The sequence below is a fragment of the Phlebotomus papatasi genome, chromosome 3 (genome assembly GCF_024763615.1).
Source record: "Phlebotomus papatasi isolate M1 chromosome 3, Ppap_2.1, whole genome shotgun sequence".
NCBI lineage: Eukaryota > Metazoa > Arthropoda > Insecta > Diptera > Psychodidae > Phlebotomus > Phlebotomus papatasi.
In genome coordinates, this window is record NC_077224.1 from 72,575,516 (window position 1) to 72,598,641 (window position 23,126).

General features: G+C 32.3%; 1 protein-coding gene across 3 annotated transcripts; it reads left to right on the top strand.

The window, feature by feature from the left end:
- Nucleotides 1-968: 968 nt before the first annotated feature.
- LOC129807300 (protein rolling stone-like) lies at nucleotides 969-22,466 on the top strand. Of its 3 annotated transcripts, none has more exons than XM_055856475.1 (5): nucleotides 969-1,160; nucleotides 12,399-12,628; nucleotides 14,182-14,404; nucleotides 17,781-17,900; nucleotides 21,663-22,466. In XM_055856475.1, the coding sequence occupies exons 2-5, from the start codon at nucleotides 12,527-12,529 to the stop codon at nucleotides 22,145-22,147; spliced, it is 930 nt and encodes a 309-aa protein (XP_055712450.1). In that variant the 5' UTR covers nucleotides 969-1,160; nucleotides 12,399-12,526; the 3' UTR covers nucleotides 22,148-22,466. The 3 variants fall into 3 exon arrangements, with proteins under 3 accessions (XP_055712450.1, XP_055712452.1, XP_055712453.1); XM_055856477.1 differs by having other exon boundaries at nucleotides 1,028-1,523; XM_055856478.1 differs by lacking the exon at nucleotides 969-1,160 and having other exon boundaries at nucleotides 11,957-12,628.
- Nucleotides 22,467-23,126: the final 660 nt, after the last annotated feature.

The window sequence follows — 23,126 nt, forward strand, 5'->3', positions numbered from 1 at the left end:
TGGGTGCGATGAGTCACATTTATTGAGAATCATAGGAAAAATTTAGTCATTACGAAGCTTGGGATTGTACGAAGCATAGACACTTTCCCCTATGTATTAAATTTTTATATGTTATTGGAGACTCACTGTAAAATTAATTGCTTAAATGTTGAATTTTATAACATTATGTTTCAGTTTAGAGATTTAACCTCGCTCCCAAAAATCTCCAATTTCTAAACAGGAAATATTCAATTTCCAAAATGTGGAATTTTTTCCAATTTTCTCTTTATTTTCAGAATAATGGAGCAGGGGATTTGAAGATCGAACGATATAACCACCTCCATGACAAGTTCTCTTTTTTATATGGAGGTATTTAATCCTTTTCTTAGCTCAGAGAACCGATAGGGACAAGTTATTTAGACAGAAATCTAGTATATTTATCCCTCCATAGGGATCAGTAACTTCTAAAATAGGATCAGTAGGCAGAAAAATTCCCATACGTGATTGTGTGTAATAATGAACTTTGGGTTCAATTCCACAGGCCAAATGCCAGGGGATAGATTTATAACCATTGAGTTCTCTACTATTCTAGATTAAAATTGGTACAAGTATCTCTCTCATTATGAAATTAAACAAGAGGCAAGATTTTGGTTTTGGAGAAGGCTTAATGGAAAAATTAATGTCCCAAAAATGATAATAAAATTTGACATACGCTCCTGTAATATTTAGTTGATCGTGTAATGAAAAAGTTAATGTAATTGTTAGCTTTTCATCTTTATATAAGTCGTAGATAAAATAAACGCATTAAGAAGAAAATTCGATTGAAATATCACAATAATGTTATAATGTGGTGTACAATTTCTTATGTGACTTGAATGCCCCTTGGCATTTTTATCACAAAATTTGAATTTTAAAACATTTGAGTGATTTTTTTTGTGGAAATCTTATCAGTTTGCAGAGCAATTGCGATATTCTGGCGGCAAAAGAGACAAAAAGTGTTACAAGTGGGAGAAACACCTGAAGTGTGCAGTGCTGGAACCCATAAGGTGGGCTTGTTACCTCAGTCTGGCTTCACTCTTCACTGGTGAAACACCTTCGATCTCAATTTGTGCATCGAACGCGATTTTTGCGTTGATTTTGCGTGTTAAGTTAAATTGTTCTCAAGTGATCAGCAACTAAAGGTGATCTTGAATTTCTTATCTGGTGTTTCTGAAGCACTGCTTGAATGCATTTGATGATCTCTTGGTGAAAAGTGAAAATTTTACAGAGTATTTCCGCATGGCGATGCCAAAGATATTGATGGAGAAACAAATTATAGACACTGATTGATTATCTCTATTGAATAATTGTGCCTTTGTGCGTTATTTAAATTTTGTAGTTTTTTTTATTGAAAAATGCGTGAGAAGTGGATTGATATGTAAGAAGGGACAGTGAAAAAAAAAGAGTAAAACCTCTGAAGGTTTCTTCACCGCCCCAGATCAACATCTTTTGGGTCTGAGGAAATATTCTTCGTGATCTCCATCTCACCTGGCAGACTCTCACGTGTATTTGTAAAATTATGCTGCCACTATAATTGCAATGAAATGGAATATAGGGAATTATGCAACTCACGTGCCTTTCTAGTGGATCTAAAAAAGCATTTGTATATTTCAATTCACACACCATTTGGGCATTATTTTTTTTACTCCCTTGCACAAAACCGCAAATGTTAAAGAACCTTATTGTTTTTTTTATGTGACGAAGTTGAAAGGCTTCTTCAAACATTTCGCCACCTTGAAGGTAGCTCACTTGGTACACACTTAACTGTTAGAAAACCATCAGTTTAGTACAAAATTTGCAAAATTATTAATAATGTTGAGATGCCTTTTTCTGGAGAAAAAAAAACAGGTTCTCAAAATATATCTAGTTTCCCCAGATTAGAGTTATTTTGCAATTTACCAGATTCTTACAAACTTGTCTGAATTGCAAAATCTTATGTCCAAGCCACACCAAATGCCAAGAGAGCGTCAAAAGTGAGAAGAGAATTGCCGATAAATTCTTTACGGAAAGTTTCTATTGCAAATAACTTGTGTTCTATTGGTCAATATTTTATTAATACAAATATTTACATAATTCTTACACGTTTGCTTCTTCCTCAATGGTCTTCCTTTACAATGTTGCTCAACTCTATGGCAAATTATTTTGTCGGTATGAATTGCTTTTCCTTTGCAAATTGGCACAATGATCAGCTTTGTGCATAAAAGGGAACCACAATTCTATTGAGTTTGTGATGAGAATTTAATGCTATACTTAATATAATATTTATTTGGGAAGTCTCTTAAAGTCACATGTAATACAAAATTTTGTGCCAAATTTTAGCAATTCCATTAGCTTTAATGATTTTCCGAATAGTACTGGACATATTCCAAATTGATTTGATAGCCAATTTTGATAATTTTTATTATTCGCCATTAGTTCATGACGAAAATAGTCGTTAAACACTGATTATTTCTATATTTTTGTAATTTCCATTTTGCTAAATATGTTTTCTGGGCTGTGTAATTTTTCGCAGCGTTTTAATTCAATCGTCCCGTTCACAGCTGGTGTTTGGCTCTCCAATAGTGTCTTGGATAAAAGTTAAATCACTGAGAAAAAAGAGGGTGCAATTAACCTTTTTTCCTCATAACTTTAACACTTTTTAGGTGTAAAAATATATCAACATTTTTTAATGTTAATTTTACACCTTTTTAAGGGCAAAATTAACATAAAAAAGGGTAACTTTAACCCCCAATACACCTATAAAAAGGGTAATATTTACACCGATTTCGGATCAGTACTGCAGGGTAAAATTAACATTTCAAGAATGTTATTTTAACTTTTTCGGATTTCTCTCAGTGATTAAACTATATTAGAATTTTGAATTGATTTCAATTTATTTGAATTATGAAATACAGGATAAGACACTGTTAAAAATAATTGTGAATTAGGCATGTTGTATTGACTCTTCCCACTAGAAAGCAAAAAGAGATCCATTTTGATACTCGAAACATTTCGAAAGTCGAACAGGAAGTACCTCAGCTGCCTTGCGGATGAAATGAGAACGAAAAATCTCTTTTTTAATTTGCTAAATCAAGCAAATTTGTATCAGAATTCTTAACAAAACTTCAAAATAGAAATCGAAACCGTTTACAATAGAAAAAATAGCAGCCAGATATAAAATGGAAGAAAAATTATATTTTCAAAAATGCTCAATCTTAGAAAATAAATTTGTTTTTCTTTGCAAAAAAAATGTTGGAAGGGATCAACTGAAAATTAAAGTATCGAATTTGGTCAGAGGATAACTTTTGCTAGGACATTTAAAGATCGTTTTTGTTTTTTTTTGTTTTTTGGATTTTGTCTGGAAATAATCGATAGAATTTTAAATTCTAGTCGATTATCAAGTACACCTCTTCGTAATGCCCTAGATATACTTACGGTTTAAGCCGAGATGGCTTAGTGGGAAAGTTATGGGAATGTAGTTTCAAATAATTATTTTGATTATAATTAAATACGTGGAACCATCCAAGGAATAACTCAAAAACAATTAGAAGAGTGGCTTAAGTTCCCGGTTCCCCGAAATAATAAAAGGGGTCTCAGTGTTCCCCGTGGGTTTCCTGAAAAATACATTAGTTCCTAGAAAAAAATTATGGGTTCCCTGAGAGTTCTTCGCGAGTTCCATGAAAAATGTCTGGGTTCCCCGGGTTTCCCAAGTTCTTCGTGAATTCCAAGAAAAAAATGTATCGATTCCCTAAAAAATGTATGGATTCTCCGTAAGTTCCTTAACAAATACTCGGGTTTCCCCAATTCCTTGAGTTCCTCGGCTTTCACAAAAGTTAAATGGGTCCCCCAAGTTCCCCATGAACTCCCTGAAAACAGTGTAGGTTCCCCAGGTTCCTTAAAGCAGTTCGGGTACTTCGTGGATTCCCTGGCCAAATTTGCTCAAATTCCCAAAAATAAGCTACCGCTTCAAGCCATCTTTTGACTTAACCCGTAATTGTATCCAGCACGTAAGAATATATTCTGAAATTTAATTCACGCGGTGTTCTAATTTCAAAATTAAAAATAACGATCATGTCAAAATCGTCGGAATAATCCTGTACTAGAAAAAAATGAAAAAAAAAGCATCTAAAGCATAAAGCAATCTAAGAAATAAGGGAAGAGTACCCCGGATCGGAATGTTAAGAGACATGCTGCATATTTAGTTGAAAATATAATCCTCAAAACATTATTTAGTATTTTTATGTATGCTAATTGATACATTAGTGATCCATTTAACTATATCTGTGCTTTTGAATTTTTAATTTTTACAATAAATTAATAAAAAATATGTGTAATTGCAAACTTGCACTCTGTACCTCGGATCATCAGGAATTTCAGGTGTCTCAGGGAAAAATGATTTTATAAATTAAATCTGAGTTAATGCACTGTATTCTTGTGAGAGTTAAATGGTAAAAAGTAGCTAATCATTTTAAAAAATCATTTAATTTGGAGCAACAATGTGGTATTAACCATGCCGATCGCTGGTGCTCTTCCCTTATTACTTTTAAAAACAATAAATTTATTTTAGAATATGTATAAGGATAAGTACTTTTAGCTTTTTAAGCTTTAATGACCTTTCCCATTTTTAAATTCCTGTCAAATAAAACGAAAAACAACTTTTTATGTAAACATGCTTGTAAAGAAGTGTATTCCGATTAGTAGAAATGATCTCAAGAATTTTTGTATTATCTGTTTAAAACAAATACCTTTTCCTCAATTTTGTATATTTTAGTACCTTTCGCCATTTTTAAGGGGGTAGCCTGAATTATGAGACCAAAAATTAGTTGTTCCTCACAATCTTTTTTTTTTAAAGACAAAGAAATAATCCACTGTGTATGTTTATACATATTTAAAGTCTTGAAAAATATAAAAATATTTCTTTTTTGAAAAAATATGTTGAAAATTGTCGGATTAAAGAATAGTTCACAGGAACCCCTCATCTTATTAATAAAAATACTGTTAAATTTAAAATTATAGAGATATATATTCAATACATCTGTAGAGAAATTTGAAAATATAAAATCCAAGATCAATTATAAACAATTGTTAATAAACATAATTTTGAATAAATTTAATGATGTTCAATGTTTAAAAAAAGAAAAATTTGTGGTTTCAAAAAGACATTTTGCTACATTTTATTTCGAATTAACATCTAAATTGACAAAATCAGGACAAATACTTGTTTCCTAATTTTTCTCTGACAATTGAAGATATTGTTATTACGTTTGCTTTTCATTTTATGGTCCTTGACTATTTTTCAGACAATTTTTGAAGATAGATAAGGCAGAATCACATTAATTGGTGTATCGTTACCATCACCGTCATCTTCATTTATTCTAAAATTTACACATTTTTGTCACAATTTTATGAAAAATTAGCATATATTAAGCTTTTCTATAAGGTATGCTAAGTTATGAAATACAATATTAAATAGAATGATATCGCAGTAATGAGAAAATATCTTCACTTTTGCTCACCTTTTACTACAATTTCGTCTTATTTCTTCAATTTTCAAATAATTTTTTTAACTGTCATTTTCATCTATCGCGTAATATATACGCAATCTTGACGATCTTGGATAATAATTTCTGGGCAACTTTATATCCAAATTGCTGTCTGAATATACTTTTTTTGTTACATTAGTTCTTCAGTTACGCGAGAAATACTACCTGACAGAGGCACATACACATTTTAATATCTTTTTCGCTTTACGATATATTGTGCAGTTTTAATCAAAAGTTTGACATCGCGTCGATTTTGATAATATTTTCTTTTACTCCCATTTTCAATTGGAATTCTGGATGACAAATTATTTTCTTAGACAGTTACACAACCTAAATAAATAATGTTTGTAATAAATTAATGTGAAGGATTTAAATTCAGTGACCGTTAAGGCACATGTTTGATAACTTTTATAATTTATATTCCTCTTCACAATAAATATCTATTAATCTATAAGAAAAAAATCTAAAAATGAAGATTGTATTTTCAGTATTTCTAAAACACTATTCTTATGGGTTACTATCTCCAACTATCTCAGTAATATGCATCTTAAACCGTGTAGGGGGAAGTGGGGCTACATTGAGAACGCTATTTTGCATATTTGTTAAGTAAGTTGGTGTATTTTAGATAGACAAGGCAATTGTGGATTTAAATTAATTTATTCCTAAATTAATTCAATTAGAAATGTACGAAAAAATAGAGTTTTCAATGTATCCCCATCTCAAATAACCTCACCTTTCCCTAATTGCGAATATATATTTGAGAATCGTTTGAAAAAATACGGAAATTTGCCATATAATCGTATAGTTTTGATGATGACTGTAACAATTTCACGATCAATGAGATTAACGTTTTGTATTCATGATAAAAGAGCCATATCTGAAAAGTAGTTAATTCAAGATGTCCCCCATCCTACTAATCTTCATTACCATTTTGTAAAAATTGGCAAATAATTTATATTTTAATTAGTGACAAAAATCTGAGTTTTGCTAAAATTATTTCAATAATTCTGTTCGTATTTTAAATTGAAAGATTTATTTCAGTTGAAGTTGTAGTAACTTTAAATTATTTGTAAATTTATCATTTCAGGATATTCTATCATAAATTGTTTCTAAATTGATGTATCTTATACCAAGGATTTGACTATTGGTTATTTTTAATTAATTTATTAACAACATTTAAGAGCCTTCAATATTACGGCCAATTTGTTAGAGGAGAATTCTAAAAGCTGGGTTTACTTCATAAGCTTCCACTTCTAATTTGTTTTTCCCTACTTCTGATCGTAAAATATGCCACTTAAGTAACTATAAAAGTTTTTATCAATTTTCTAATTTTTAGCAAATGTTATTGGTATCAAGTTTTTACCATCTATGCACAGCAAATTATAAAACCTGAATAAATAATTCCGTCGAAAAAAAAACCGTTTTTTGTAAGCTAAGTGCTTAAGATCTCTATCCCCTTGGGTAAAGAACCTCTCAGCATAAAGAATAAAACAAAAATAATCTCTCTGTTTACCTTATTATTTTTTAACGCCATAAAAGACGCAACTTTGAAAATAACTACCGTAAATAATTGCAATACGATCAGATAAAACGATCAGCTGTTGAGTGATAAAATAGCTCTGTGGTTGAGTTTAGCGATGGTTTTTGGAGAGCCTCATCAGTGACGGCTGTAAATTACCTTTTTACCATACTTAAATACTTGTTTTGATGGCTACTTGCGTCATTGATTGCGTTTTTTTTTGTTGAAACCCAGTGACTCGATGGGCTGAAAAAGCTCAAGAGGTAAGCTTTGGGAGCCTCAATAGTCGATGTGCAAGTAAATTAGCATTTTCCGTAAATTACCAACGAGACAAATTGATTGAATGTTTGACAGTCGCGTAATACGTTTAAATTTATCCAACTAAAACGCAAAATTTTTTTCTTACAAAGTTCCGCAACACTTCACGATAAGTCTGCAAATAGTTTTCCTTTCATCTTTATTCTCAATTCAGATTGACTTGAATTTCATCGGAAAGCAAAACATTGAAGTTGTTCTAGAAAATCTTCTGTTAACTGATATCTGTTGCAACGTGAGATAATTGCATTTAAAAGCCTTGACTTGATATTTGCATTTAATGTTGCTTTTTGATAAATTCTGAGAAGAAATACAGCATTTAGTGTGTGATATTATTTTAAAAACAACTTATAATACAGCTCAGAACAATATCAATTCAAATATAATTCAATTCAATACTCCCCTTTCACTCCTTGACTTGTACTAAAATCTGGGTTAGAATTTTTAGAACTTGTCTGAATGTTAAAACGATGAAACCATTCCAATAATTTTAAGCTGGAGCTTGAGATTTAAAGAAAGCCTTTAAAGAGAGACTTCTGATTATATTCCAATAATAAATGACATATACTTTTTAGTACAAGACTATTTTCGTATGCTTCTGCATTATCGACTTTTCTTTGTATTGGTTCCTGCACCGAGTGTTTGATAGTTTTAAAACACAACGAATACTGAGGAAGAGAGTCATGAAAAGCACCACCATATAGAAAAGTCGATAATGCAGAAGCATACAAAAACAGTCTTGTACTAAAAAAAATTTTTAGAAGGAAAATTTTCTCTTTTAGTCCCAATTAACTTGCAATAGAATGTTTAATTGATGTGTTGTTTTCTATTTTACTTTTTGATGTTAAAAAAAAAACCCAAACTTGACATTAAACTTTTGGGGACCTTGTAGATGACCAATTAATTAAAAAAATATTTTATATACGTCTGAGGTAAAGGAAAAAATCAAATCAGACATAAAATGGTTAGTAAAATTCACAAGATTAATTTTTTGTTACCTTTAAAAATATGCGCAAAAATATTTCTTACATTATACTGCTGTATGACGTATTTGTCTTATGAGTTAACCTTTGTAGTTAACTTTAAAATTAAAGCTTTCAAATTTAAATTTTAGATTTAAATTTTATTTTTTTAATTCAGATCTGAAGTATCATTAGATTTTTATTTTAAAAACGAAATCCCTTATTTTAGTACTAAATCATTTCAAAATGAATTAATTAATTTAACGTCATTCTATCTGGGAACTGATGAGTGTATCTCTAACATTAGAAACACTCTCCAACTGGTGTAGACAGTTACAAAGTGCTTAGAACAAAAGAAATACAAAATTTCCAAGAACTACTAAAAAATGATCAATGAGACATTTACACCTCAGTATTAGTTTGAGAATGAAATCCCTCAAAATTATATTTTTGGACAACTCAATAATTGTGTTCCTTGAATTCTTAAAATAAATACACTAAAGAAACAACTTTCCTATAAAAATTATTTAAATGGTAACAAATGCACAATCAAATGCATAACTTCAAGAAAAGCACTTAAGACCATTGCAAAAAGTTTACATCTAAAAACACAATTTTATGTCACAAACCAAGACTTTTCAAGTATATTCCGTGAAGTACTAAAACTTCTTTTGTTGACATATAAAAATGGACAAGTTATATGAAAAAGTTATGACGTAAATTAACATATAAATACGAATAAATTACGAATACGACAAACAATAAAAAGAAAAACAAAATAATTAAATAAGTCGTTTATAATAAAAAGGGGTGGCAAAACATCCCTGGCTTTGCGAAATGCTCGAACTCGCGACTTAGATGCTGTACCTCAAAAGAACTTTCGCATGATTTACCATTTACCGGTTCTCAATCGATTTGAACCGATTCATAAATAATTCAAAAGTTTCTCCAAAATTGTTTAAAAATCAATAGAATTGATTTTCGGATAAAAATTATTTATCGGCTATGACCCGGTTCATTATCGGTTCAAAACCGATAATGAATTAATTGGAACCGGTTCAGTTTTATAGGAAATTCCATGACCTTTCCAACGAGCCCAAAAATGATACCATTCGCTTGATAAATAAAGCGTCTTTTTAACCTTTTACCTTGAAAACCCGTTATTAGGAATGATTCAACGGTATTTTCGTATAGAGTCGAAATGTTCGCCTGGGTAATCTCTAAAACATATCCAAAATTGAAAAAAAAACGCATAACGCATTTTCGAGCAATCCCAAAAAATATTGTTTTGAAGGGGTTGGGGTGGGGAGTGGTGGAGAAAGAATGAGGGACATGTTAACGATCCTTAGGTCAACTTAAGAGGGGGGGCCGAAGGTCCCAAGTCGCTATCTCTTACCGTTTGGCCTCTAGAGCTGACGACAGTCAGATGGACAGATGGACAGACGGACAGACGGACAAACAACGTGACGACATTTCTCAGAAATCGTCTGAAACGTGAAGATCTCTTGACAAAGGTGGTCTGTTTAGTACCAAAAAGAGTAACATTTCTAAAACTTTATTACTAAATAGTACACCAAATTTTGATATTGTATTTCTTAGTTTTTATTATTGATTAAGCTTAAATATCTCTATTTTTTTTATTTTTTTGTCTGAAATTGGAAATGGCTTTCCAGACTTGGTTTAGTACAGTCCTGTGCTGGAAATTAAGCTATTAAAAACGTATCGTATTACAATCAAAGTTATAATACAATATAATAAAATTAATAACTGTAGGGGAAAGTGACCATGCTTGATACGATCCAAGCTTGATAATAACTATTTTTTTCTTGTGTTAATCAATAGTTGTGACTCTTAGCAATATATTTTGATAGCTGGTCCTAAGTCTCACACTTCCTGAAAAAATTAGGAATCTAGCTCTTTTTTCCTAGTTTCAGGAAGCAAAAGCAAAAATAGGTCCAAAACTGTAATTTCAATACATGATATTTCATAAGTTTTTTCTTAATTACTATCGCTGTTCAGGAAAAATACTATCATAGGCACATAGAGGGTTCATCAGTATTAATATTTATGTAAAAATATTTTTACTTGGGGACACTGTTTTTGTGGGTGGTGACAAATTCATAAATTCTACCTGTGTCCATGCCATATTTTAAAAAGGGTCCATGAATGATAATTTAATTGTGGCAACTCTATCATTAGATGTGATTCTCTCATAATTACACCTATTGTAATCCTCCAATTTTATCGACAATTGACATAGCATTCAACCCTGTTGCCTGAATTTTAAGGTTGCAAAGTGACATTTTCTTGGACTCAAAATGAAAAAATGGTTTTCGCTAGCGCTCTAATGTCATAAAACATGGCTTAGAAAAAATTACATAAAAGTGATTTTAAAACTAATAATCAGTCGTACAAACGATTTAAGCAAATAGATTAGAGTTCCGTCTAAATATTGATGTGCAATTTTTTGTATCCGGTGAAATTTTTACAGTGAAAATGGGCCTCCGAATTGTCGAATCAATTATTATACAGGAAGGCCCCGGACCCAACTTATATAAAAATCGCCACTGAATTTCCATTTTCTTCTTGAGGAAAATCTAAGGATTTCCAGGAACTATTAGAAGTTGGATTATGAACCTAATAAGTGAGACATTTTTTTTGTCATAGTGGAAGAATCGCTTCGGTTTGTGTGGTAATCAGAAAATAATCACAAACCTTGGAAATCATTTTACAGTATAAAGCATGGTCACTTTCCCCTACTTAAAATTCTGTTTTATATTTAAACAATTATAGTGCTATTTCAATGAAAAGTGAGCATGTTTTTTAGTACTTACCTGTTCTCAAGTGTTTCTGTATTATCGACTTTTTTGTGTTTACTTCTGTCCCGACGGGTTTCCCCAGTCCTCGCCGTGTTCTAAAACCACCAAACAGTCGAAACAGGAACCAACACGAAGAGAATTCGATAATGCAGAAGCACTTGAGAACAGTAAAGTGCTAAAAAGCATATTCATTTTTCATTGGAATTGCTTATAATTTAAAGCAGAGTTTTAAGTACAGATATTAGATTTATTATATTATTACAATTTTGATTGTAATACGTTTTGTTCAAAACACTATAATTTCTAACACTGAACTGTACTAAACCAAGTATGGAAAGCGCTATAGTAAAGCGCTAAAAAACATGTTTATTTCTCATTGGAATAGCACTATTACGCTCATGAAGTTTACAATTCTTAAGACCTTTTATACTTTCCGATATTGTCAAAGTCGGCATCGTACATTTACTCAAATACCGCTTAAACATTCTTATTAACGATTTTTCAAAGTTCAAGGTTAAAAAACCTGTAGAAAGCATAGTTTTCAACAAATTTGAGAAACTTATGGATTTTTGGAAAGGTCATTAAATTTCTGATAAATCTAAATCACTTTCAACTGCTTTCATTGCAATGGTGTTAATACCTAGCATTTTGAGTGAACTTCTGAGTGCTTAATAATAACTTGTTTAAAGTCGGTTGAAAACCGGTAAACATTAAAAACAAATACGTTATAGAAAATTCCTTTATGAGGTTTTACAGTACGGGTTAGTCAGTTGTAGAACATTGTTAATCCAGACATGTGATATGAACCTTCTTACGAAGTGTAATTTTTGGTTTCAAGCATTCCACAAAGCTTGAGCTCTTGCAATCCTTCCTACTTAAAAAAACATCAATTAAATATAGCATTAATGTCAATTAAAATTCTCCAAGCAAAATAGTAAATGAAAAATATTAAAGTTCAGTAAAAAAAAGCTCTTAGAAAAACTCCCAATAACTTTCAAGTCTTCAGATCGAAGTGAAAAAAAAATGCTTATCCATATACCGATTTGTCTGGTCTAAAAACCCGTAATTACGATTAGATCACACAACACAAAATTAATAATAAGTTTGAGATCATGCAAGTTGCAAAATACCACTCGCTGTGATCCAAAATGAGTATCATCGTGAATGGAGTGATAGAAATGAAACTGAGAGATAAGAGATCCATCGACAAAGCGCTAATATAATGGTTGCGTGTGTTTCGCAGGTGCTTAGCATTTTCCTCCTAAAATTCTGCGTGGAAATGGTGTGGAAACATTGAGTGAAACAGAAGGTCTGAGGAAACCAATTGAAAATTTTCGCCAAAAATTTTAAAGAATCAGAGCAGAAACAAAGATGAGATTATTCGGAGGGACTTGCATGGGATGCAAGGAGGAGTTTCGTCTAAGCCAGTGCGGATGTGATTTAGATCCTCCTGAAGATCTCGTGAAATCGCAGGTAAAGTTTTTGAATTCGTGTTCTTATATGTACAGGGGAAGTCTTTCAGGCTTCGCACATGCTCTGGCTTTGGACACTTCATATTTTTCCCATATTCTTTGAATCTGACCTATTTTTTCAGGAAATGCGTGACTTAAGACTAACTTAATAAAATATATTGTCATAAATAAATCAGAACAGAACCACTAAGGGAATATGGGAAAAATATACACTGAGAAAAAAAAGAGGCTGCGATTAACTTTTTTTCGTCATAACTTTAACACTTTTTGGGTGTAAAAATATATCAAGATTTTTTAATGTTAATTTTCCACCTTTTTAGGGTAAAATCAACATGAAAGAAGGGTAACTTCAACACATAATACACCTAAAAGGGGTAATATTTACACCGATTTTGGATCAATACTGCAGGGTAAAATTAACTTTTCCGGAATGTTATTTTAACTTTTTCGGATTTCTCCCAGTGTTTAATGAATCTGTCTTATTTTTTTTTAAAGAAAATGTGTGACTTAATACTGGCTATCAAAACTCGGATAAAATATTGCTATTAGGTCTGATTCTTTATTTATTTATTTATTTATTTTCGGATCAATACTGCAGGGTAAAATTAACATTTCCAGAATGTTATTTTGACTTTTTCGGATTTCTCTCAGTGTAAAGTGTTCGAAACCATAGTATATGCGAAGCCTGAAAGCCTTTTTCTACCCAGATTTAGGAGAAAGTACTCTCCCTTCGAACGTTCATGCCTTCGAATAATGTGAATTTTCTCTTAGTTTTTCTAAGAGACTTACACATTTCTATCAAATATTAGTTGGCTTATCATCAATTGTTGATAATTCCGTGATAATTTAGTGTAAATCTCTTACGAAAAACAAAAGAAATTTACATCATTCGAAGGCATTAACGTTCGAAGGGAGAGCACTTTCCCTTAATTTGGAAATTTAATGTCTAAAAAATGGTTTATTCTGTATATTCGGGCTTTTAAACTAAACGTTTGATAATTTAAAATTGAGAACAGTTCACAGCGCCGCCTAGCGAGAGTTTCCTTCCGATAGTGGCGCTAATGGTTCAGTCGAAAGGGTTGTTGATGTCATTTTTTACATTCACTTTGCAATAAAACTACTATTCCATAGAACTAGGCAATTCAGAACTGTAAATGCAATAGGAGCTTTATTATTTTTTTTAAATTTTTATTTTACAAATAATATATTTATTATTTTTTCTAAATAAAACATGTTAAGTAAAAACTAATAACATTTTACATCATTTTTAGAGTTGTTTACGCAAGATGTCGCTTATTAGATATTGAAGGGGCTCAACTCTAATTACAGGTTTACCGTTTGATGACACGCCTTTCAAATATGTTTAATGATGTTCATTCCAAAGAAAAAGGGAATAAAAGATAGAGAAAGTTTTGAAGCTGTCCCAGCCAAAATGCATTTAAGCTTAGAGCTGTTACCCCTATAATATTGCAAGAGCGATTTATTATCTATCAAAAGTACCGAAGGGAATTTCTCCAGACCATTGTGTTTGACTGATTATTCTTTTGAATTCAGTGGCAACGGCGGAATAGGAACTGCATCTATCTGATTTACCGATGGATTATCGCAATCATCTTCATCGCATCCGTGGCTGTGTCCATGAGCAACAATGTTACAGCCTCCGACTGGGGCTTCTACTTCATCTACCTGACCAATTGGGGAATAGTGGCTTGCATGATAACCACAACAATGGGTGCCATTCTCGTCTCCCTCTGGCACTTTCATCCACAGTTTTCTGGTGAGTTTTCCACTTGGTGACATCCCTCAATACCGAATGTCAATGTGTGTCAAGGTTTTGAGGTTTCCACTCAATCAAAATGCACTTCAAAATGATGCTTTGCCCATATTCGCACCCAATAACAATAACACATTCATTAGATGATGGCTCTTTCCACCAATAATTAAACTACCATTGTTAAGCTGAAAAAGCAGTTTTTTCGGCATTCTACGCACCACGAAACCCTTGACTAAAATTAAAATTTTACAGACGACTGCAAAAATTTAGTGGCGTGTGTTAGAAATTTGTGGTTCATTTAATTGCCTTCATTGATGGATGATTGGGCCTTGAATGCAAGAAAACTAGTTGTTTTCGTGTCACAGCAATTAAAAGAATTCATTGGACAATTTAGCTGATGGACAGAATTTAGTAAATTGAGATCAAAAAAGAAACGAGGACAGTGTTCTAATTTACTAGAATAACAAAAATTATTTCTTATTAAAAAAATTCCGGAGGATGAATAAGTGGCTGTATTAGTTTTTTGTAGACGATAAATCGGCAAATAGATGCCGATTGGCCGCCAATAAAAACGTCAAACCGGCTTGGTATTTGGAGAAACCGACGGGTAGACAAAACCTTGGAATAAAATTGGTAACCCTGCACTATTCTTGCAGAAGAATACAGATCTAAATGTTTTTTGCCAAATATTGGCTTATAAACATGATATTTGTAAGAGATCGACAGATCGGCATAATTCTTTCCAAAAAAAACGACAGATGTGAACGGTACCGTCATAATTTCAGAGGCAATCAAAGATAAATCGGTACAGTCTATGCAGACACGAATCGGCATTACCTTTTTTTTAAGATCAACACCTTTGCGGAGAGAAAAATCTTTGAAGAACTTGACAGATCAAAAATTATTCTTGAAAATTCAGAAAATTGTCGAAGAAATCAACAGATCGTCGCGAGAGCTTTTAAAGATCGGCAGAACGGAGTATTACAAGATAAAACATATCGGCACAATGTATGTAGAATCGATCGATTCAATATTATCCTTTCAGAGATCGACAGATCGGTACGATATTTAAAAAATCTCGAAACGTTGATACAATATCTCTAGAGATCGATAGATCTACACAATAGTTTTTAAAAACGGCAGAACAGATCATTACAGAAAACCACAAATCGGCAGAATCTTTGCAGGATCGATCCAGTCTGTATTATTCTTGCAGAGATCGGCAAGTCGGTACGATATTTCCAAAAAAATCGATAGTTTAGTACGATATATGCAGATCAGAACGACATTTGGAAAATATCGATATGTGGAAACAATATTTCTAGAGATCAACAGATCGACATTATGGTTTTTGAAGATCGGCAGAACGAATTATTCCAGAGAACAACAGATAGGCACAATTTATGCAGAATCGACCGAATCGGTACTATCCTTATAGAGATCGACAGATCGGCGCGATGTTTGAAAAATCTTGATACGTCGATACAATATGTCCAGAGATCGACAGAAAGACACAACAGTATTCGAAGATCGGAAGAACAGATCAATCAAGAGAACAACAAGGCACATTCTATGCAAAGATCTATGGATCGGTATAATATTTGCAAAATTCGATAGTTTAGTACGATATATGCAGATCAGAACGACATTTGAAAAATATCGAAATGTGGAAACAATATTTCTAGAGATCAACAGATCGATAGAATAGTTTTTGAAGATCAGCGGAACGAATCATTCCTGAGAACAAAGATAGGCACAATTTATGCAGAGTCGATCGAATCGGTACTATCCTTGTAGAGATCGACAGTTCGGTGCGATGTTTGAAAAATCTCGATGCGTCGATACAATATGTCCAGGGATCGACAGAACAACACGATAGTATTCGAAGATCGGCAGAACAGAACAATCATGAGGACAACAAGGCATATTCTATGCAGAGATCGATAGATCGGCATGATATTTGCAAAAACTCGTCAGTTTACCACGATGTGTACAGATCAGAATGACATTTGAAAATTATCGGCAGGTTGATGCAATCTTTCCAGAGATCAAGAGAACGCCACGATATTTCTTGAAAATCAACAGAACGATAGATTGGCATATATTCTATGCAGAATCGATAAAATCGGGATTATCCTCGTAGAGATCGACAGATCGGCATGATGTTTTTGAAGAAAAATTAAAAGAATATATATATTTAAAATTAATTTTGAATAGAATTTCACTCGAAAATAATATAACCTACTTGCTAAATATCTAATTTTTAAATCCGTTTAAAGAAGATTTAACTTAAAGTCTTTCGAAATAATTGGTCAGATATTTTAAATATTGTAAAATGCCAATGATTTATGTAAAATATATTTTTTCTTCTATTTTAAAGAAAGAAATCAGGTAGCAAGTAATTCGATCACTCACAATTATTCATGACTGTTGATCAGAGTAACTCATCGGCGCCGATTAGTCGATCAGAGCGACAGATCGGCGCTAATCAGCCGATCTGGCACTCATAGTTTATCTGCTGGTCTTAATTATTCATCCCATTGAAAAAATAGTCAAAAAGCATTGTTTCTGTGTTCAGACTCTATTTTTCAGTGATGAAAATTGTGATTCTGTATTTTTGACATATCTTTTTGATTCTTAAATAAATTGTTGTATTTTTAAAAAATAAGTGTCTGCTAGGTCTCCTGATATAATTATTGCCAAAATGGTTGCTGTATTTTCAATGAACAGCCCCTCGATAAACGACCTTTATCGCTTTTATAGTTTTTAATTTTAAATTCAAATTAACGGTTACTTTCAATCAGACGAATAATATTTTCAATACACTGAGTTAAAATTTGCACATTCCTATAAAACCTGTGTGAGTAATTAATATTCCAATAAGCAATAAATTCCCTTCTGTGCTGGGTAATAAATCTCTTATCAAATTCCCGCACGAAGATAAGTAATAAAGATCTTTTTTTTCTTATCAACAGTTGATTAATTTTATTGTGATCTCACGCAGCTAATTCATCGTTAAAAAATTTCTTTAGTAACCAAAAAAAAAGAAATAAAACAACATTATTGAGCATTTAAGAAGCATTAAAGAGCTATTTTGAAACTTCTTCCCATGACCAAAATGCTAAAGATGCCGATGACATTGCTGATCGCACAAGTGGCTTCATCTTTAGCAAGAAGACCAAGACTTCATGGAAGATTGCCCGACAATTGATATTAATTTCATTGCACGATCATGTGATTTTCGCATAAAAACTAGATTTAGCGCTTTCCCGGTCAAGGTCACAGAGCTCCAACACAGTTTTTACTTTAATTATCATCACTATGACTCTTTTATTGCTTGATATTTGGTGTCTTAACCAGTGTTTTTCTTTCATTGCAGCACGCGTGGAGAGCGAAGGTGTCGTCCCAACATCTTTCAAAGTCTATTGGACGTTGCACAACTCTACCTTGGTCATGTCAATAATTATCACAATCATCTATTGGTCGATTCTTTTTGATCGTGAGTTCCTTCTTTTTATTTCTGACGTTTTTTTTCTCACGGAATTGCGTCTTTCTGCCCACTTTCGTAAAAATAACTCTATTTATGGTTGAACTATCTTGTTGTACCTAATGATCGAGTGATAAAGTGTTGAAAGAAAATAATAAAAAAATATTTATTGCTTTGTGCCTTTGTAGAAATTATTTATTTGTGATTTTTGAAATATTTCTTGAGAAATCTGCGCAGATTTTATTTTAAAAGCTTCCGCTGATTTTTTCTTATTTTATATTGACAAATAAATTTAGATATTTCCAATCAAATTAAAAAATAAAAGAATGAAGGGATTTGTGTAACTGATTTAATTTTATTGAGTTTTTTCTATAGCAGAGAATAACGAATTACACATTGCGACACTTCTTTTTCTAACTTTAGGCATTGTGACATTAATTTAACTGTCTAAATTCAAGTTCAAATCAAAGACAGTTACCCAACGGACGTATTTATTTATTTTATTTTGATCCTGTCGCATTCATGTCAAAAAATCTGATTTAAAGTAGGGCAAAGAGTGATACCTTCGGATGACTCAAGCTTTGGACAATTACTTTTTTGTAATGTGTTTCAAATGAATTTTGTTAGCAATTCCAATGCCTCAAAATTCCAGAAAAGTGCTAAGGGTGAAATCCGTTAAGAAGATAGAAAAAAATTGAGTTATTCGAAGCTTGAGTCGACCGTAGGTAGCGCTCTTTCCCCTAGAGATTTTTTAATGATTCGTTATTACCTTTGTAATGTTTGAAAAAAATTCAGAGCAATTTATTTGACATGTTGGCTCCTACATCAAATATAAGAAAAATCATAATTATTTCCAAATATAATTGTGTCGCTTAAAGCACAAATGGACTATTTCGATCATTTCGATAGAGATCTGCATTTACGCTAAGGCTCTTTTGCTCCAAGCGTCTCAAATAACAAACTTTAGACTTGCATTACCTCAATATTTTGGTATTCTTTTTAATCTCAAGTGAATGCCTTTTCTTTCCGGACTTTAAAAAAAAATGGACAATGCAATGAAGCCTTTAAAAAAAAAACATTATCTCCATATGTTTTCTCCTTTTTACATTGACTCCCCTCCAACCTCTCCAAAACCAGGTTTTTGCTTTATTTCGAAACGGCACTACAGATCTCTTTCGTTTTTGGATATGTTTGGGAAGGGTCCCGGTAAAAATCCCGAAAGCCAAATCCCGAATTGGCCAGAATCTTGTGAAATTATTCTACACATTTATCTCCTTATAATTTCATCCCTTTCAGGATATTGAACATTCGGTAATTTTTCTTACGGGATTTTGGCGTTCGGGATTTTGGAGTTCAGGATTCTGGCATTCGGGATTTTGGCGTTCGGGATTTTGACCGTTTCCGGTGTTGCAGATAGCCTAGGCGAACGTTTTATCCAAACATACCTATGATCGAAAAATCGCCATTTTGAATTCTTCAAGGTCAATCACTTTGGAGGGCTCATTTTTTAACAGTTTTGGTTAAATTTGAATTTTTTGGAAAGGTAGGGGAAAGTGCCCATGCTTGATACCATTGGAAGCTTCGTAATGACTAAATTTTCTATGTTTCACAATATATGTGATTCATTGCAACCATATATTAAAAACTATGAGAAAGTGGCCAGTTTTTAAGATATATTGCGGAGTCATGTTTATTGAAAAACATACGCAAAATTTAGTCATTACGAAGCTTCCAATGGTATCAAGCATGGGCACTTTCCCCTATTGAAATTTCGAACCCGGCTGTGTCAATGAATTACTAAGCATGAGTAAGCTAAGCATGTTACTCATGTCGAAAAAATATTTAACGTATACGCTGAGCACTTCTTAATCTATTTTCTAATTCGGAATTGATTTAGGATTGTGAATCAATTTAATCGGTTATGAACCCGTAATACACCCAAAATTATGCGAGCATTCCGCAGAGCTGGGCCGGTTTGCCATCTCTTTAATAGAGTATCAATTGTAATACAGTAGACTCTCTCAAATTCGGGCATTTGGGACCGAAATGTCAACCGAATTAGAGAGAAATTCGGGCGTCAAGTTGTTTGAAATGTAACGATTTTTGTTCATTTGCATACTCATATTGCGTTTACATGCTCATTGCTATTATAAATTGCATGAAAATCACTTAATAATGCAAAATCACATCAAAACTAAGACAAATCATGACGAATTTAAGCATATTTGCTTCATTTGATACTCATAATCGAACTTGAAAAATGTCAACAAACTATTTTCGAATTTAACTGCCACCTGAATTAAAAAGTAGCCCGATCTTAAAAGAACCGAATTAGCGAGATTCTACTGTACTTTTAAGCCATTTTGGATGATCTTTTGAATGATTTACGAATCAGTTTAAATCGGTTGTGAACCTGTGCATGGTAAATTATCCGAAAGTATTTTTGAGGTATAGCATCTAAAGTGGTTTTCAGACTAGAGGTTCAGCCCAGTTCCCGAAGGTCTCAAAGGTTTTTTCGGTTTTCGACAATTTTATGGACCATTCACTCTGAATTTGTAATTCTAAATCAAAATTTTCCCAAAAATTTTGGCAAATAACCATAGTTTAAAAAGTTAAGCCATTTGTCTAAACCTTAGGTCTGAAGCCCGTATAAGTTACGAGTTCGAGAATTTCGAAAATCCTGGGACGCTTTGCCACCCCTTTTTATTTTATTGGGGTACAATTTGATTCTTTAGTACCGTATGTAAATTGGAATTTTGAGGTCTTTTCAATTAAGCGTAGGGCGTTTTACTTCTTTATGATCTCCTGTTTCGATTTATTCATCTGAATCTGAAACAATGCAGTAGAAAACTAGTCTCCTTGACAAATTGTTCTTCCAAGTTATTTGATACCCTGAAGAATATCCTATCCAGGTAGCCGAATTTTACAATATCAAATTTGAGAATGAGATTTTCAAATTTGAGAATCCTATTCTCAAACTCACACTACTCAAAATACTCACATTGATTTGAGAACGTTTTGTTTGAAAAATCGCATGCAACTTGCACAATGAGATGCTCAGAGCAAAAGTAGACCGTTTTAATAGGGAATGGCATACAATGGAGACCACTCTTGCTCTGAGCGTCTCCAATGTGAGTTGAGTTTCAACTCAATGTGAGTAAAATTGTGTGAGTTTGAGCAAAAAAGTTTGAGTTTGATAATTGAGTAAACTCAACCTTTTCATCTTTCACATTTACTAAAAACAAATATGTTCAAAAACATCTAAAATGATACTATTTATTATTTTTTATGAATATTGCAATATGATTGAACATCTTATTGTGCGATTTTTCGAACAAAACGTTCTCAAATCAATGTGAGTATTCTGAGTAGTGTGAGTTTGAGAATAGGATTCTCAAATTTGAAAATCTCATTCTCAAATTTGATATTGTAAAATTCGGCTACAGGATCGAAATATTAGCTTAAAATTCAAGAAGAAAAAATATACCGAACGATCATATTTTTTGCGTTTGTTTATGCTCTTCACGGAAGTTAACCAATAAAGATAATGCAATAAAAATACATTCTTATTCAAATCCATATTTATTTAAATTTTTTTAACAAAACTAAAAAGATTAATTTACAGAATTAAAATTTTTGAATTTAATATCAAGGATAACATTTTTTTGAAACTATAACGGAAGCAACTGTCATATTGACATTGACATTTATTTTTTGTCAAAATTTAAATTCAAACTAACGGTCTTTCTTAACTAACTTGTTTTTTTTTTGCAGCTGAAATCCACATGGCCGATGCTATTAACATCTTGACACATGCCACAAACTCTGTCTTCATGTTTATTGATGTCCTGATCGTGGCATATCCGGTCAGAATCTATCACGCTGTACAGGGTCTTGCCTTTGGCCTGGTTTACGTGATTTTCTCAGTGATTTACTTTGCCGCGGGCGGCACTACGAAATCAGGCTCAACGTACATCTACAGCGTTCTGAATTGGAATGATCCAGGAAGTGCAATGATCACAGTTGTTGGAGTCTGTGCTCTTGGAATCGTAATCCATCTTATTCTGTACTTTATCTACCTTCTGAGGACATGGGTCTACAGGAGACTCTTTGAGAAAGACGAAATCCTGCCAACAACATCACCATGTAGCACAATCCCTGCCCATGGAGGTATATCAATGGTTCTGGGTCAGTTTGGTCAGGACAATCGTGCTTTCACCACCAGTACAGAAAAGCTTTCCTACAAGGAAAGGTATTAGGTTGCCTGGGACGAATTTTTAGGTATATTATGAGGAAAGGCTTCAATTGAGACAGGGTTAGTTGTTATTATTAGTCAGTAACCGAAAAAAAATCATCTTCATTCCGTCAATTTTTGGCTGAGATGATGATATCTCATGCCAAAAAAAACTCACCCAGGAGATTGATATTTATCATCCTATTTACGCTAACTATATTATCACATTGCTACCTGTAAATGATTTTTTATACAAGACAATTTCCCCGTACATTGTTCACATTGATTAGTATTTAGTGCTGTGATGTTTATTTAATGATTTAATAAAGCTTATTTGTAATTTATGTGGAAATTGTATTGTGACTGGGTGGCACTGTTCGCTCAAGCATTCAGGGAAGCTTCGATGGTGCAGAAAGTTAAATAAAATTCTCACCAGCAATTGATTTGTGAAGGTGTTCACGATCTAGAATTGGCAAATTCTTTTTCGTGCAGACAAAAAGCACCATTTAATTAACAAATCATCGAGTAATTTTACGCTCATTGGGAAATTTACTTTGGAAAGGAAAGTAGTGAAATAATTTTAATAAATTTTGAAATTATTGCTCTTTGAGTTTTGCAAAGCTTTTATTGGGAGTTTTTGCATTTTTTTTCCTTCTTGAATATTAATATTAGAGAAAAATTTTACTATTGCTAATTTATTAATTTGCCAAATGCAAAACTATATTGAAGGAAATGATAAAATTAATTTTTCGTATTTTGTTGTTATTGAATGTTTTACTTAAGCATGCAAAAATTCAATAAACAGTTTTTAATTTATTTATTATTTACCGTCAAAGACTTTATTTGTGTTTAGAGATCTGGAATGTTTCAAGAATGTTAAAATTAAATTAACAAAGCACCTATGATAAAACAATATGCGGATTACTTTAGTAAATTTAAATAATTTAACACATTATATTCACAAAACTCAAAGAGCATCAAAATTAAAGAAAATTGAAATATCT